The following is a 12,635-nucleotide window of genomic DNA, read 5'->3' on the forward strand; positions in this document are numbered from 1 at the left end:
CAAAGAAAAATGAAACAGTATCAAAAGAAGAAAGGATAGTGTAAATATTAAGGATGAAATTAGACATAAAGAGTCGTGGTCACATGCCAAGGAACATAGGTCCGCAGACTCGTGTCAAAACCGAATCTTAGCAGCTGAAGAGTGGGGCCAGAAGTCATGGTTGATTGCAAAGTGTCATCAGCTAAAATGGCGAGTATGTACTATCTTTTTCATCTACTTATTATTCCAAAAGCCAATGCAGAGATGTGTGGATTCACTAAGCTAAAAAAAAAAAAAAAAGAAGGAAGATAATGCAACAAAACTAAGCCAAATCAGAGATGTGTGCGTACAATCTCCTTCTTTTTTCCTTTTTTTTTTCTAACACCAAAACTAAGCTAACCACAAGATAATGCAACAACTTTTAGCAGCCACTAGGTTGCTGCCATGTGTCTGTACCAGGATTCTCTTCTCCCACTTGGGTTTTTCCATACAGTTAAGACCCTCCCTCCTCACTTCAATGTGCTGTGCTAATACACTCCTAGTTAGTTTGAGCTTTTGAGAGCTAAAGTGTAAGAGATGTTGAAAGAAGAGATTAGTGATGCTGGTGGTGGAAACGATTGGGCGCGTGTCTGCGACACATGCCGCTCCGCAGCTTGCACCGTGTACTGTCGAGCCGACTCGGCGTACCTCTGTGCTGGATGTGATGCCCGAGTGCATGCTGCGAACCGGGTCGCCTCGCGCCATGAACGCGTATGGGTGTGCGAGGTATGTGAGCGTGCCCCTGCTGCCCTGTTGTGCAAGGCAGACGCTGCATCCTTATGCACTACTTGTGATGCCGAAATCCATTCCGCCAATCAGCTTGCTCGTCGCCACCAGCGTGTCCCCATTCTTCCAATTTCAGGATGTCTGTATGGCCCCTTGCCCACTGACCATGGCTGTCGAAAAATGGCATCGGCGACTGAAACTGAAGATGGTTTTATGTGCACAAACGGAGACGAGACAATTGCCGAGGATGAGGACGAGGCGGCTTCATGGTTACTGCTGAATCCTGGGAAAAATAGCACCAACCAGAATAACGGGTTCATGCTTGCTGGGGAGGTTGACGACTATCTGGACCTCGTAGAATACAATTCAAGCGTGGAGAATCAATTCACTGATCAGCATCAACAACAACATTACGGTGTTCCGCACAAGAGTTATGGTGGTGATAGCGTTGTGCCAGTTCAATCTGGAGAAGCAAAAGATCACTTTCAGCAGCAGCAGCAGCAACACCAGAATTTTCAGTATGGCCTGGATTACGATGCCTCAAAAGCTGCATACAGCTACAATGGTTCCATTACTCGCACTGTAAGCTATACTCCCAACAATTTTATACCAAGTGGTTCAGTTATTAAACATAGAATTTGATTTCTATTCCAAGTTCTTTATACATATATATTGTACTCCAATTCTCTTTTAATCCAACTGTCAAGTGTCAACAATATAATCATTGGGGAGGCTTATAAAGAAAACCCCCTTTTGCTTTTCCCGTTGAAACACAAAAGCAAAAGAATTTCAAGAATCTGAAATTTGTAGAATCTATCTTTTCATGTTCACTTTCTCAAGCTAAGAAGGTCTACCAAGACTAGTAAATTTTCTAACTCAAAACTGTAACAAGTACTACATGTTGCGGAAGCGACGATAATATTAATAACAATATTATCAGAAATATTTAGATAATTATTATGCCAACAATTATACTAAGAAAATTCCCAGTTAAATTGGAGGGGTCACAATGGTCCCGCTTAAAACCCAACAACTAGACAGAACTCACTTAGATATTTATAGCAATAATAACTAAATAAATATAACCAACATAAAGCTATTAAATAAAAGCAAACAAATAAGAAATAAAATACCAGAGTTTTAACGAGGTTCGGCCAATTTAGCTTACGTCCTCGGACACTACCAAATTAATATTTCCTCTAGAAATATTACAAAGGAGAAGATTTTGGGATGATACAACCAAAGGGGAGGGGTTCTATATATAACAAACCAAACCCCCTCCCTTTCTATCTTTTCCTAATGTGGGATATTGCCAATATTCAACAAATCTCCACCTTGGCGATATTCCACATCTTCGAACATCTTCTCATAACACTAACTTCAATAGTGTCTTCAAATTTGCAACCAATCGCCTTCTTCCCTTTTGGTAGTTGTGCCAGCTTCCACATCTTGTTTTTCTCTAGAGATTGCATTTCCTCTTCCATTGCACCTAACCATCTATTATTCTCTAAACTCTGAATGGCTTCGGTGTAAGTGGATGGAATATTATCAACAACTGGAAGTGCATAAGCTACCATGTCAGTGAAACGAGCAGGTTTCTGAATTTCTCGTCTCTGCCTTCTGACTGCAATTGGCTCTGATTGCTGTTGAGGTTCTTGGGTAGAAACCTCTTCCTCATCTGACTCTGCATCTGCCAATGAAGAATCACTAGTGGTACCTTTTGCTGGAATTACCACACTCTGCTCAAACTCCACCTGCTGCGGAGTACACTCCACCTGCTGCGAAGTACTACTCACTCCTTCTGGATTTACCTTATTCAACATGGCAGATTCATGAAAGGTAACATCCCTACTGATTATCGTCTTCTTTGCCTCTAGACACCACAAACGATATCCCTTAACACCAGCATTGAAGCCCATGAATAGAGCCTTCTTTGCTCTTGGATCTAACTTTGATTCTTTCACATGATAATATGCAATAGAACCAAAAATGCGCAAGGTGTCATAATCAGTAGCAGGTTTTCCATACCATTTCTCCAAAGGAGTCTTGCCATTTATAGCAGATGATGGCAAATGATTGATGAGATGTTGAGCGTACGTCACAGCCTCAGTCCAAAACTTTCTATCTAATCCAGCATTAGATAACATACATCGAACTTTCTCCACAAGCGTTCGATTCATACGCTCTGCCACCCCATTCTGTTGCGGTGTTCCACCTACGGTGAAGTGCCTTACTATGCCACAATCTTGGCATATCTTCAGGAAAGGATCGCTTTTATATTCTCCACCGTTGTCTGATCGGAGAACCTTAATCTTCCTTCCTGTCTGATTTTCAACTTTAGTTTTCCACTTAAGGAAAACTTCAAGCACCTCATCTTTGTTCTTCATAGGAAACACCCAAACTCGTCTGGAAAAATCATCAATAAAGGTGACAAAATAACGTCTTCCTCCAAGTGATGGAGTCTTGGACGGTCCCCATACATCAGAATGCACATAATCCAGAATACCTTTAGTATTGTGAATCCCAGTGCCAAATTTCACCCTTCGTTGTTTTCCCAGAACACAATGCTCGCAAAATTCAAGTTTGCAAGTCTTTGTACCTTTCAATAATCCTTGCTTGGCTAGAGTTTGCAAGGATTTTTCACCAGCATGGCCCAAACGCATATGCCACAGCTGTGTTGCCTCAGCGTCCTTCTTGGTACTCGTAATTGCTGCTGCTGTTGTCCCGACCACTGTACTACCTTGGTAGTAATACAGATTGTTCTTTCTTATGCCTTTCAACATCACCAATGCTCCTGAAGTTGCTTTAAGAACTCCATCTCGTATTGTCACAACTAGGCCTTTAGATTCTAACGACCCCAAAGAGATGAGATTCTTCTTCAACTTTGGGACATATCGTACATCCCGCAAAATTCTAGTAGATCCATCATGACTCCTCAGTTTAATTGAACCTATCCCGGCTATTTTACATGTGTTATCATTACCCATGTAAACAACCCCTTCATCTAGTTTTTGAAATTCAAAGAACCATTCCCGAATGGGACACATATGATAGGAACAACCAGAATCCATGATCCACTCATCTGCATATAATGTTGAAGATGTCATACTAAGAGAAAAGTCTGACTCTGCTTCACTATTGCATTCTGCAACATTTGCATCTTGCGGAGTCTTCCCTTTTTTCTTCAATTTTGGACAATCTTTCTTCCAATGTCCTTTTTCTTTGCAAAAAAAACATTCATCTTTGGCAACAGCTCGACCTTTGGACTTTCTTCTCTTCCCTTAGACTGACTTTGCTGACGACCTCTTGTTACCAATGCTTCCACTGCTGCTTCACCTGAACCTTTCAACTTATCCTTTCGGCGTAGTTCATAGCTATACAATGCAGCAGTTACTTCATTGAAAGTTACTTCCGATTTTCCATGAAGTAGAGTAGTTTCAAGGTACTCAAACTCCTCAGGAAGCGATCCCAACAACATTAACGCCAAGTCTTCGTCTTCAAAAGTCACATCCAAATTCAACAAATCAGCCACCAGCTGATTAAAATTGGTAATGTGCTCGTTCATCGTGGTACCAGGAACATAACTGAAACGAAACAGTCTTTTCTTCATATGTAACTTATTTTGACTGTTCTTCTTCAGAAATTTCTCCTCCAATGCTTTCCACAATTTACTTGCAGAAGTCTCTTTACTGAATGTATACTTCTGCTCTCTGGAAAGACATGATCGAATTGTACCACATGCCAATCGGTTGATGGTCTTCCATTCTTTATCATCAACCCCTTCTGGTTTTTCTTCCTCAATGGCAATATCTAGACCCTGTTGAAAAAGGGCATCTAGAAGCTCACTTTGCCACATGCCGAAATGACCTGTTCCATCAAAAATTTCCACTGCAAATCTCGTATTTGCAGTTCCAATCCTCGGCAAAATGTACGAAGTGGAAGTTGTTGATATGGATGGTTTTTCTTCTGTCATTTTTGCCATAGCTTCTACTTAATAGCCACCAAATGCAGAATACCCACAAGCTTTAGGAAATGTTTCTGATGTGTAAGATCAGACTAAGCTGCAAACACAGAGCATACTACAAAACCTTGGCTCTGATACCAATTGTTGCGGAAGCGACGATAATATTAATAACAATATTATCAGAAATATTTAGATAATTATTATGCCAACAATTATACTAAGAAAATTCCCAGTTAAATTGGAGGGGTCACAATGGTCCCGCTTAAAACCCAACAACTAGACAGAACTCACTTAGATATTTATAGCAATAATAACTAAATAAATATAACCAACATAAAGCTATTAAATAAAAGCAAACAAATAAGAAATAAAATACCAGAGTTTTAACGAGGTTCGGCCAATTTAGCTTACGTCCTCGGACACTACCAAATTAATATTTCCTCTAGAAATATTACAAAGGAGAAGATTTTGGGATGATACAACCAAAGGGGGAGGGGTTCTATATATAACAAACCAAACCCCCTCCCTTTCTATCTTTTCCTAATGTGGGATATTGCCAATATTCAACACTACAACTAGACATCTTTTGCTTTGTAGCATGAAAAGACATTAAAACAAGAAAAAAGAAAGTTTGGCGGTTGGTTTTTCCTATATTTGTCAAAATATGATATTGATAAATGGTTTGATTTTCAGTTTCAACTCAGAGTAGAACGATATGTTTCTTACTCCCTGAACCATGTTAGGTATCCCTCTCCTCTGTGGACGTCGGCATTGTGCCGGAATCAACCATGAGTGATATCTCCATCTCCCACACAAGGCCGCCTAAAGGTACAATTGACCTCTTCTCTGGACCACCGACTCAGATGCCAACCCAACTTGCACCAATGGAAAGAGAGGCCAGAGTCCTGAGATATAGAGAGAAGAAGAAGACAAGAAAGTTTGAAAAGACAATAAGGTATGCTTCAAGAAAGGCATATGCAGAAATGAGACCTCGGATCAAGGGTCGGTTTGCCAAGAGAACCGACGCGGAAGTTGAAGTGGATCAGATGTTCTCCACAACAGTAATAACTGGATATGGCATTGTACCTTCTTTTTAAAGTGCAGCAAGAAATGGAGTTAGTAGTAAAGCTCTAATGCTGATACTGTATCTTTCTTAATATAATTGGTCTGAATCAATTAGATAGATATGTTTAGTGATCTTTTTTATTGTCTAAATCATGCTACTGGTATCTTGTAATTGCATGTATATCTATAATTTTGGAATTTAATTCTTTGCAATTACAGATATCCATTCTTTAATTCTTACTCTTCCATGTTTTGCTATAGTTTCAAGGAAAGAAAGAAAGCATCAAAGACTTGCCATGCTGAATGGGACGGCCTACTATACTTACCTTTAAGAAAAGAAAAGAGCAAATTTGGAGGCGGTGAATGTTAAAAGGATCCAATAATAAAATTCTGGCTAGCCCCATTTTGAAGATTCCCTTGTGCACCACCTAGACAAGCACAAGATTATTGCTGCCACAAAAGAAAAAGCAGCATTGAGTGAAATCACATACAAAAAAAAAAGGTTAGAACATTGAGAGAGACAGAAATATAAGTGAATATTGGAATGAAAGCAACATATACCCACTGCTATTCCCATAAGGCAAGAACCATATTCCATTCATGTTTTAAGCTCATCAATGCCTAATGAAAACTTAAAAAATATCATTTAATCCATCCATCAGGGTAGGGTCTAGGGTCCTCTTCGATCCAAGAGATTGAAGCATCTATTTCTGCAACGCCATTCATTGAGCATCATTTATTTTGCACATAAAGTAAGCATTTCAATCAACACTAGTTCTATCTATGCCTTAACTACATGATGTCAAGCAGCTACTCAACGAAAGAAAGGTAGGCTCTCACCTGTATCACTTCCCTAGGGATGCGTAAAGGAAACAAAGTTTAGCCACATGCAAAACAACTTACAATATTGTCAAGAGAGCTATCACTTCACCTTAAACAGTGGTACCCTCTCAGCATACGACTTGTAGTATTCTAATTTGAGCATGCTTATATTCTATTACTTCAAGTCACATTATCTTCTGTCAATTTCTATATCCAGCAAGCACTGGCTGTAGTTTTGATGCTTTATTGGTCCAAAAAGATTATGCCACCAAAGATATTCACATGGTGAAAATATATGCCAAAATATCTGCATCAAAGAAAAACTGAAGATGATGTCTTAGAACTGCTAAATTTTCCAAAAATGATTTTTCTATGTTGAACTAGTGCTACACCATTAGTACTCTTCGGTTCATTAACAGGTAAGACATTGCTTCCATGTTTTAACACAAGATTAGAAAAATAAAAGATAATGGGGATAATTTGCCAGTGAAGTGTACACTGACAGTAAAACCTTAAAAAGGGAAACAAAAAAGGTGAAAAAAGCAGAGTGCACTTTGCACTTTTTTACAAAGGAAGAGATGTACATGATCAAAGTTGAGCCATGCAAAGTGGAAAAGTTTGTGGAGGTCATTGTTTAATACCTCAAAAGTTCGGTCCCCGATCAAGCTTACTATTTTCACAAGCTATAAATGATCCTCAGGCCTTACAAGATATCATTTTCTGCTTTGTCATACATTCAGCAACATTGCTTCGCCTTCACTCATTTATGCATAGATTCTTTATTGTTTATTTACAGATCTCGAATTAACTTTAAGAGAAACCTAATATTGTATAAATATGGTATAAATAATAATTTATAGAATTGGATTTGACCAAGAACACTATAATAAATCGATTTCTTTCTTGACCTTTTTCCATTTTATTACACAAACCATTAAAAATGGAGGTTTTAAATTATATATGTGTAACCTTATTAGATAAAACGATGATCATTATATATGATCAATTTTAATGTTACTATGCCCGTCAATAACAGAATGAATGGACAAGATTTAATTGCTATTAAAAAAAACATTGATACCTTAAATTGGGTTATTTAATTTTAGATTTTGACCATATATTTGGGTTGAAATATTAAACTCGAATTTTATGATTAATCATAGTGGTTAATGCTTTTGTTAAGTTAAACAATTGTTAAGACACAAGCGAAGTGTTTGGAGAAGTGACTAAGAGAATGAACACTACTTCAAGTACTACGATAATTGGAATAAGACAAAGCGCACAAGGATTGTTTGTGCGATTTAGTTTTCTTATGTCTGTGAAGTCTAATTTAGTAAGAAATATTCACTATTTTCAACTCTTACAACAAGTGAACCTAGATCTATCATACACTCTTAACAATTCCCTCACTTTTTCACCTTAAAGACTGATACTCTCACTATTAAATTCACCTAATGTGTAATAACCTGTTTTCAGCGGTATCAAAAACAGTCGTTTCGAGACCATAAATTTGACAACTGAGTCCGTAAATATTATTATTTAATATTTACGAATCAAATATAATATTATTTTGAATTTTGATTTGATAAATTTTGTTAATTGGACGAATAGTTAAGTTCAAGTGGTTTACCCTTAAAGTTAAGTGGTTTTAAAAAATAAAGTTTTGAGACCTCGTTTCTGTAAACCAAGCCCGTAAATATTTTTATTAAATATTTATGGAATTATTATATAGGTTTATTGAAATTTGGTCTAAAAGTTTTGATGTTTGGATAATTAATTAAAGAGAAAAAGGCTATAAGTGTTTATCTATGCTTAATAGTTAAGTGTTTATTAAACCAAGCCCGTAAGAGTTGCAAAAGTTCGTCGCTATTAGTTTATCTATGCTTAATAGTCATAAAATCATGTCTGGAAGGCCTTATGTTGCAATTAGACCATGTTAAAATAGGTTGGACGGTTAGTGGATTGTTTTTAAGTGTTTTATATGTCAAGTTATATTTATTTTATAATATATGTTAAAATAATAAAAGTACAACAAATAATAAAACAAAAAAAAAACAACCATTTTATTTTTTTCCCACTTTCTTTAATCTGATGACCGAAACTCCATGGTTGAGCAAGGAAGCATTCGGCTAAGTTTTAGGTCTTTTGCGTGATCAGAAATGAATCCAACGGACAATAATCATGGAAAAGGAAAGTTGGCAGAGTAAATATGGGTGTTGCACTCATAATCGTTTTTTATTAGGTAAGTTCGTAACCTGGTTAAATTAATTAATTCTTGTTTTGGAAATTTAATATCTATTTATGTGGGGATCGAGTTCATTGGCTTGGAAAATGAATAAGACTATGGCACTATACCAAGAGTGAATAAGACCATAATTGAATGACACTATGACACTATTCTGGAAATGAGTAAGACCATAGCTGAAAGACGCTATGGTATCATGATTCAAACGAGTAAGACTGTAGCTATAAGATGCTATGGCATCACGATTCAACGTGTAAGACCATAATTGAAAGATATTATGACAAAATAATCAAAATGAAAAAGACCACAGTTGAAAGACATTATGGCATCATGTCGGAAATAAATAAAATCATAGTTGAAAGACACTATGGCGTCATATCAAGTGTGTAAATCACAGCTAAAAGACGTTATAACATCCTTTGTACAATTGTTTATCAGGTAATATGTATCAAATGTTAAATACGTTATATAATATATGAGATGGATGTTTTGAATTTCATAGGTTATTGATAAATGTTAAATGTATAAAATGAAATGGGTATATAAAATAGTTATATAGAATGAGATATTGTATGGAGAAATTGATATGAATTATTGAAATGAAATGTGATTTACAAAATGATTATGTATTAAATGTGCAATATGAAATGGTTACATTAGATAGCTATTCGAAATGATTATATATAAAAAGAATATATAAAATGATTATATGAATCAGTTATGTAACAGCTCAATTTTCAGTGGTGTCGAAAACAGTAATTTGAGACTACTAAATCCGACGAGTGAGTTCAAAAATTTTTATTATTTATTATTTATAAGTCAAGTGTGATTTTAGAAAGATTTTTAAATTAGTGATTTATGTTTTAGAAGGATTTATTAGCTAAAGTGGTTTTGAAAACGAGGTATTGAAACCTTAATTTTATAAACCAAGTCATAAATATTTTTATAAATATTTGTGGAGTGTCATTAAGAAAGTAGTAAAGTTTCATTAGAAAATTTTAACGTTTTGATAGTTAATTAAGTAAAAAGGACTAAATTGAAAAAGGTGCAAAACTTGCTAATTAAAGAAATAGTGATTAAATAACTTAAGTGGTAAATAAGGGAGGACCAAAAAGGCAATTAGACACCCATTAGAAGGCTGAGGCGGCATAAGCAGAGAAAAATCTTGAAATTAGGTGATTTAAGAGTAAAATGGTCATTTGGGAAATTAAATTAAAAATAAAACAAATAACTAAATTGAATTCTAGACATTTCTTCATCAATCTTCAGCCAAAAACAGCCATAAGAGAGCTCCTAAAGCTATTTTTTTCATATTTCCACATCATGTGAGTTCAATTCTTGCTCTTTTCTTGAAATTTTTGTGTTTTTAAGACTTTTACAATTAGGTCCAACTATCTATTTCATTAGCTTTTAATTTTATGGGTAATTTTGAAAGTTACCATTGATGAGTGTTGGATGTTTGTGATGAATTAACATGGATTTAGAGCTTTAATTTTTTTATATGATGATTTTATCAAGTGATTTTGATAGATATTGATTTTAGGACCAAATTGTGAAAAAGACCAAATATTAGGGTTTGGTATTAAATCATGTTTATCAAGGGTTGTATGATAGTAGAGAATATTTATATAAATTGTTAATTGAGGAAAATTATACTAATTGGGGAAGGACTAAATTGTAGGAAAATTATACTAATTGGGGAAGGACTAAATTGTAAAAACTATAAAAGTTAGGGTAATTGTGTAATTTTGAAAATTAAGAGGTATTAATTGTGAAGTGAATTGAAACTGAAATATACGCTAATGAATGAATAATTTTACATTTTAGATCAAGAGCCCGTAAACAAACGTGAAAAAGAGAATATAGCAAAATAGTCGCTAAACTACTGCAAATCTTACAATTTAACCCAGGTAAGTTTGTATGGTTAAAATTTAATGTTTATTTAGTAACTTTATTAACGTTATTATGTATTTATTCATATCTATTGTTGAAAATAAAATTATTGTTAAATTATGAAATTAAATTAAATGTTCAAAACAAGTGAAACGCTGGATTGAGTACAATCGTTTTGTGGCAAAGGATGAATTGACAGCAAATTACCCAAGTAAACTGAGATTCAACATTTGTTGCGAACTTTTGTATTTACTTTCTGTTTAGCTCTCATGAGTTTCTGTTAACTCATATGAGTTTCCGTTTAACCCTAATGGATTTCCATTTAACTCTTTTGAGCTTCAGTTTAACCCTTATGCATTTCAGTTCAGCTCCTATGAGCTTCCATTCAACCCTTAAGGGTTTTTGTTTAGCATTTATGTGCTTCTGTGCAGCCTTTGGGCTTCTGACTACGATATACTCATATTCGTAATCATTCTCCGATTCAATAAGGGTTGTTAAGTGACGTATGAAATTAATGTATAATGACTTAATGTTATGATTGGTATTGATCTAAGATAAGTGAATTCATCAATTAAAGTTGTGATTGGCAGGAAATGTACATTGAATGATTTACTTAAGTGATTTGTTATAATATGTATGGTAAGATTTATGTTTAACATATTGAACTTACTAAGGTTCATTAAGCTTACTTGTGTTGTTTCATGTTCTTGTAGATTAACGTGAGGTCGGGAGATCGGATCAACACATCAAGTCACATTATCCAGCTTAATCCGGTAGCTTTTGCAACGTATATTTTGGTTTATGTGGCATGTATAAGGTTGGTGTGGAAATGAAGTACTTAAAAAATATGGTTATGAATGTTATATGCTTGTATATATATAAATAGAAGTAGATTTTGATAAACCAATGAGATGGATGAAATAGGTAAATTTAAGTAATTAAGTATTTGTGATGTTATGTTAAACTTAAAACATGATTTTGGCTTGTGTTAATTGTTTGTTTGGGATGTACTGATGTATTGAAATGTTGTGTATAGGTTGACAATGGGTGACAAAAGTGGCCTTAAAATGACCTATTTTCGTCCACATGGGCAGAGACACGGGCATGTGTCCCTTACGCCTAGTCAAAATTTTAAAATTTTGAGAAAAATTCTGAGTTTCTGGTTTAGTCCTGACTTGTTTCTAATGCATATTTTGGGCTTCAATGGCTCATATAAGGGACAATGTGAGTGAATTGTGATTGGTTTGTGTATTAAATTATATGAAATGGTCGTAATTGGTCTGAAAAGTTTGGTAATGCTCTGTAACCCTGTTCTGGCGATGGTTAAGGGTTAGGGGTGTTACAGGTTATATAGAAATAATTATATAAAAAGTTTTTATGAAATGTTTATATGGATATATATAATGAACATTTGAGATGAACGCTTGAAATGAGAAATGTGAAATGTTAAATGAATAGATGTTGAATGAGTGATATATCTAATGTGTTTACTTGTATATGTTTTATAACATGTGAAATGTTAAATGAATAGATGTTGAATAAATGGCATATCTATTGCGTTTACATGTATATGTTTTATAACATGAAAAGGTTATAAGTTTCGTATATATGAACTCACTAACCTTGTGAGACATGTTATGTGTCTAGGTAAGGAATGAACTCATGACCATGATATTGAATTATCTTGTAAAATGTTTAAATTACATCTTTTTCAATAAGTTAAAGTTTATTACAAACTTACTAAGTTTTATGTAAGCTTACCTCGTGTTGGTTTTTCTTCTTTGTAGATTGTCGGATATGAGCTGTCGATTGGATTGCTTTTGGAGATCACACTATTCGGTAACTTAATCAGTAACTAATTGCTCACTTTGGTCTAATTATTAGTGGCTTGTAAATAGGATT

The 12,635-nt window shown here is 34.9% G+C and overlaps 1 protein-coding gene across 1 annotated transcript; it reads left to right on the forward strand.

Moving 5' to 3' along the window:
- Nucleotides 1-302: 302 nt before the first annotated feature.
- Nucleotides 303-5,993, forward strand: LOC107916965 (zinc finger protein CONSTANS-LIKE 2). Its single transcript, XM_041083965.1, has 2 exons — nucleotides 303-1,326; nucleotides 5,452-5,993. Exons 1-2 carry the CDS (start codon nucleotides 556-558, stop codon nucleotides 5,803-5,805), a joined length of 1,125 nt encoding a protein of 374 aa, XP_040939899.1. The 5' UTR covers nucleotides 303-555; the 3' UTR covers nucleotides 5,806-5,993.
- Nucleotides 5,994-12,635: the final 6,642 nt, after the last annotated feature.

Source organism: Gossypium hirsutum, chromosome A12, assembly GCF_007990345.1.
Source record: "Gossypium hirsutum isolate 1008001.06 chromosome A12, Gossypium_hirsutum_v2.1, whole genome shotgun sequence".
Lineage (NCBI taxonomy): Eukaryota > Viridiplantae > Streptophyta > Magnoliopsida > Malvales > Malvaceae > Gossypium > Gossypium hirsutum.

Bases quoted from the DNA above. Each gene is read 5' to 3' on its own strand.
- LOC107916965 (XM_041083965.1), top strand. From the start codon at position 556: ATGTTGAAAGAAGAGATTAGTGATGCTGGTGGTGGAAACGATTGGGCG. The intron at 1,327-5,451 runs GTAAGCTATACT...GAACCATGTTAG, and splicing joins ATGGTTCCATTACTCGCACT to GTATCCCTCTCCTCTGTGGA.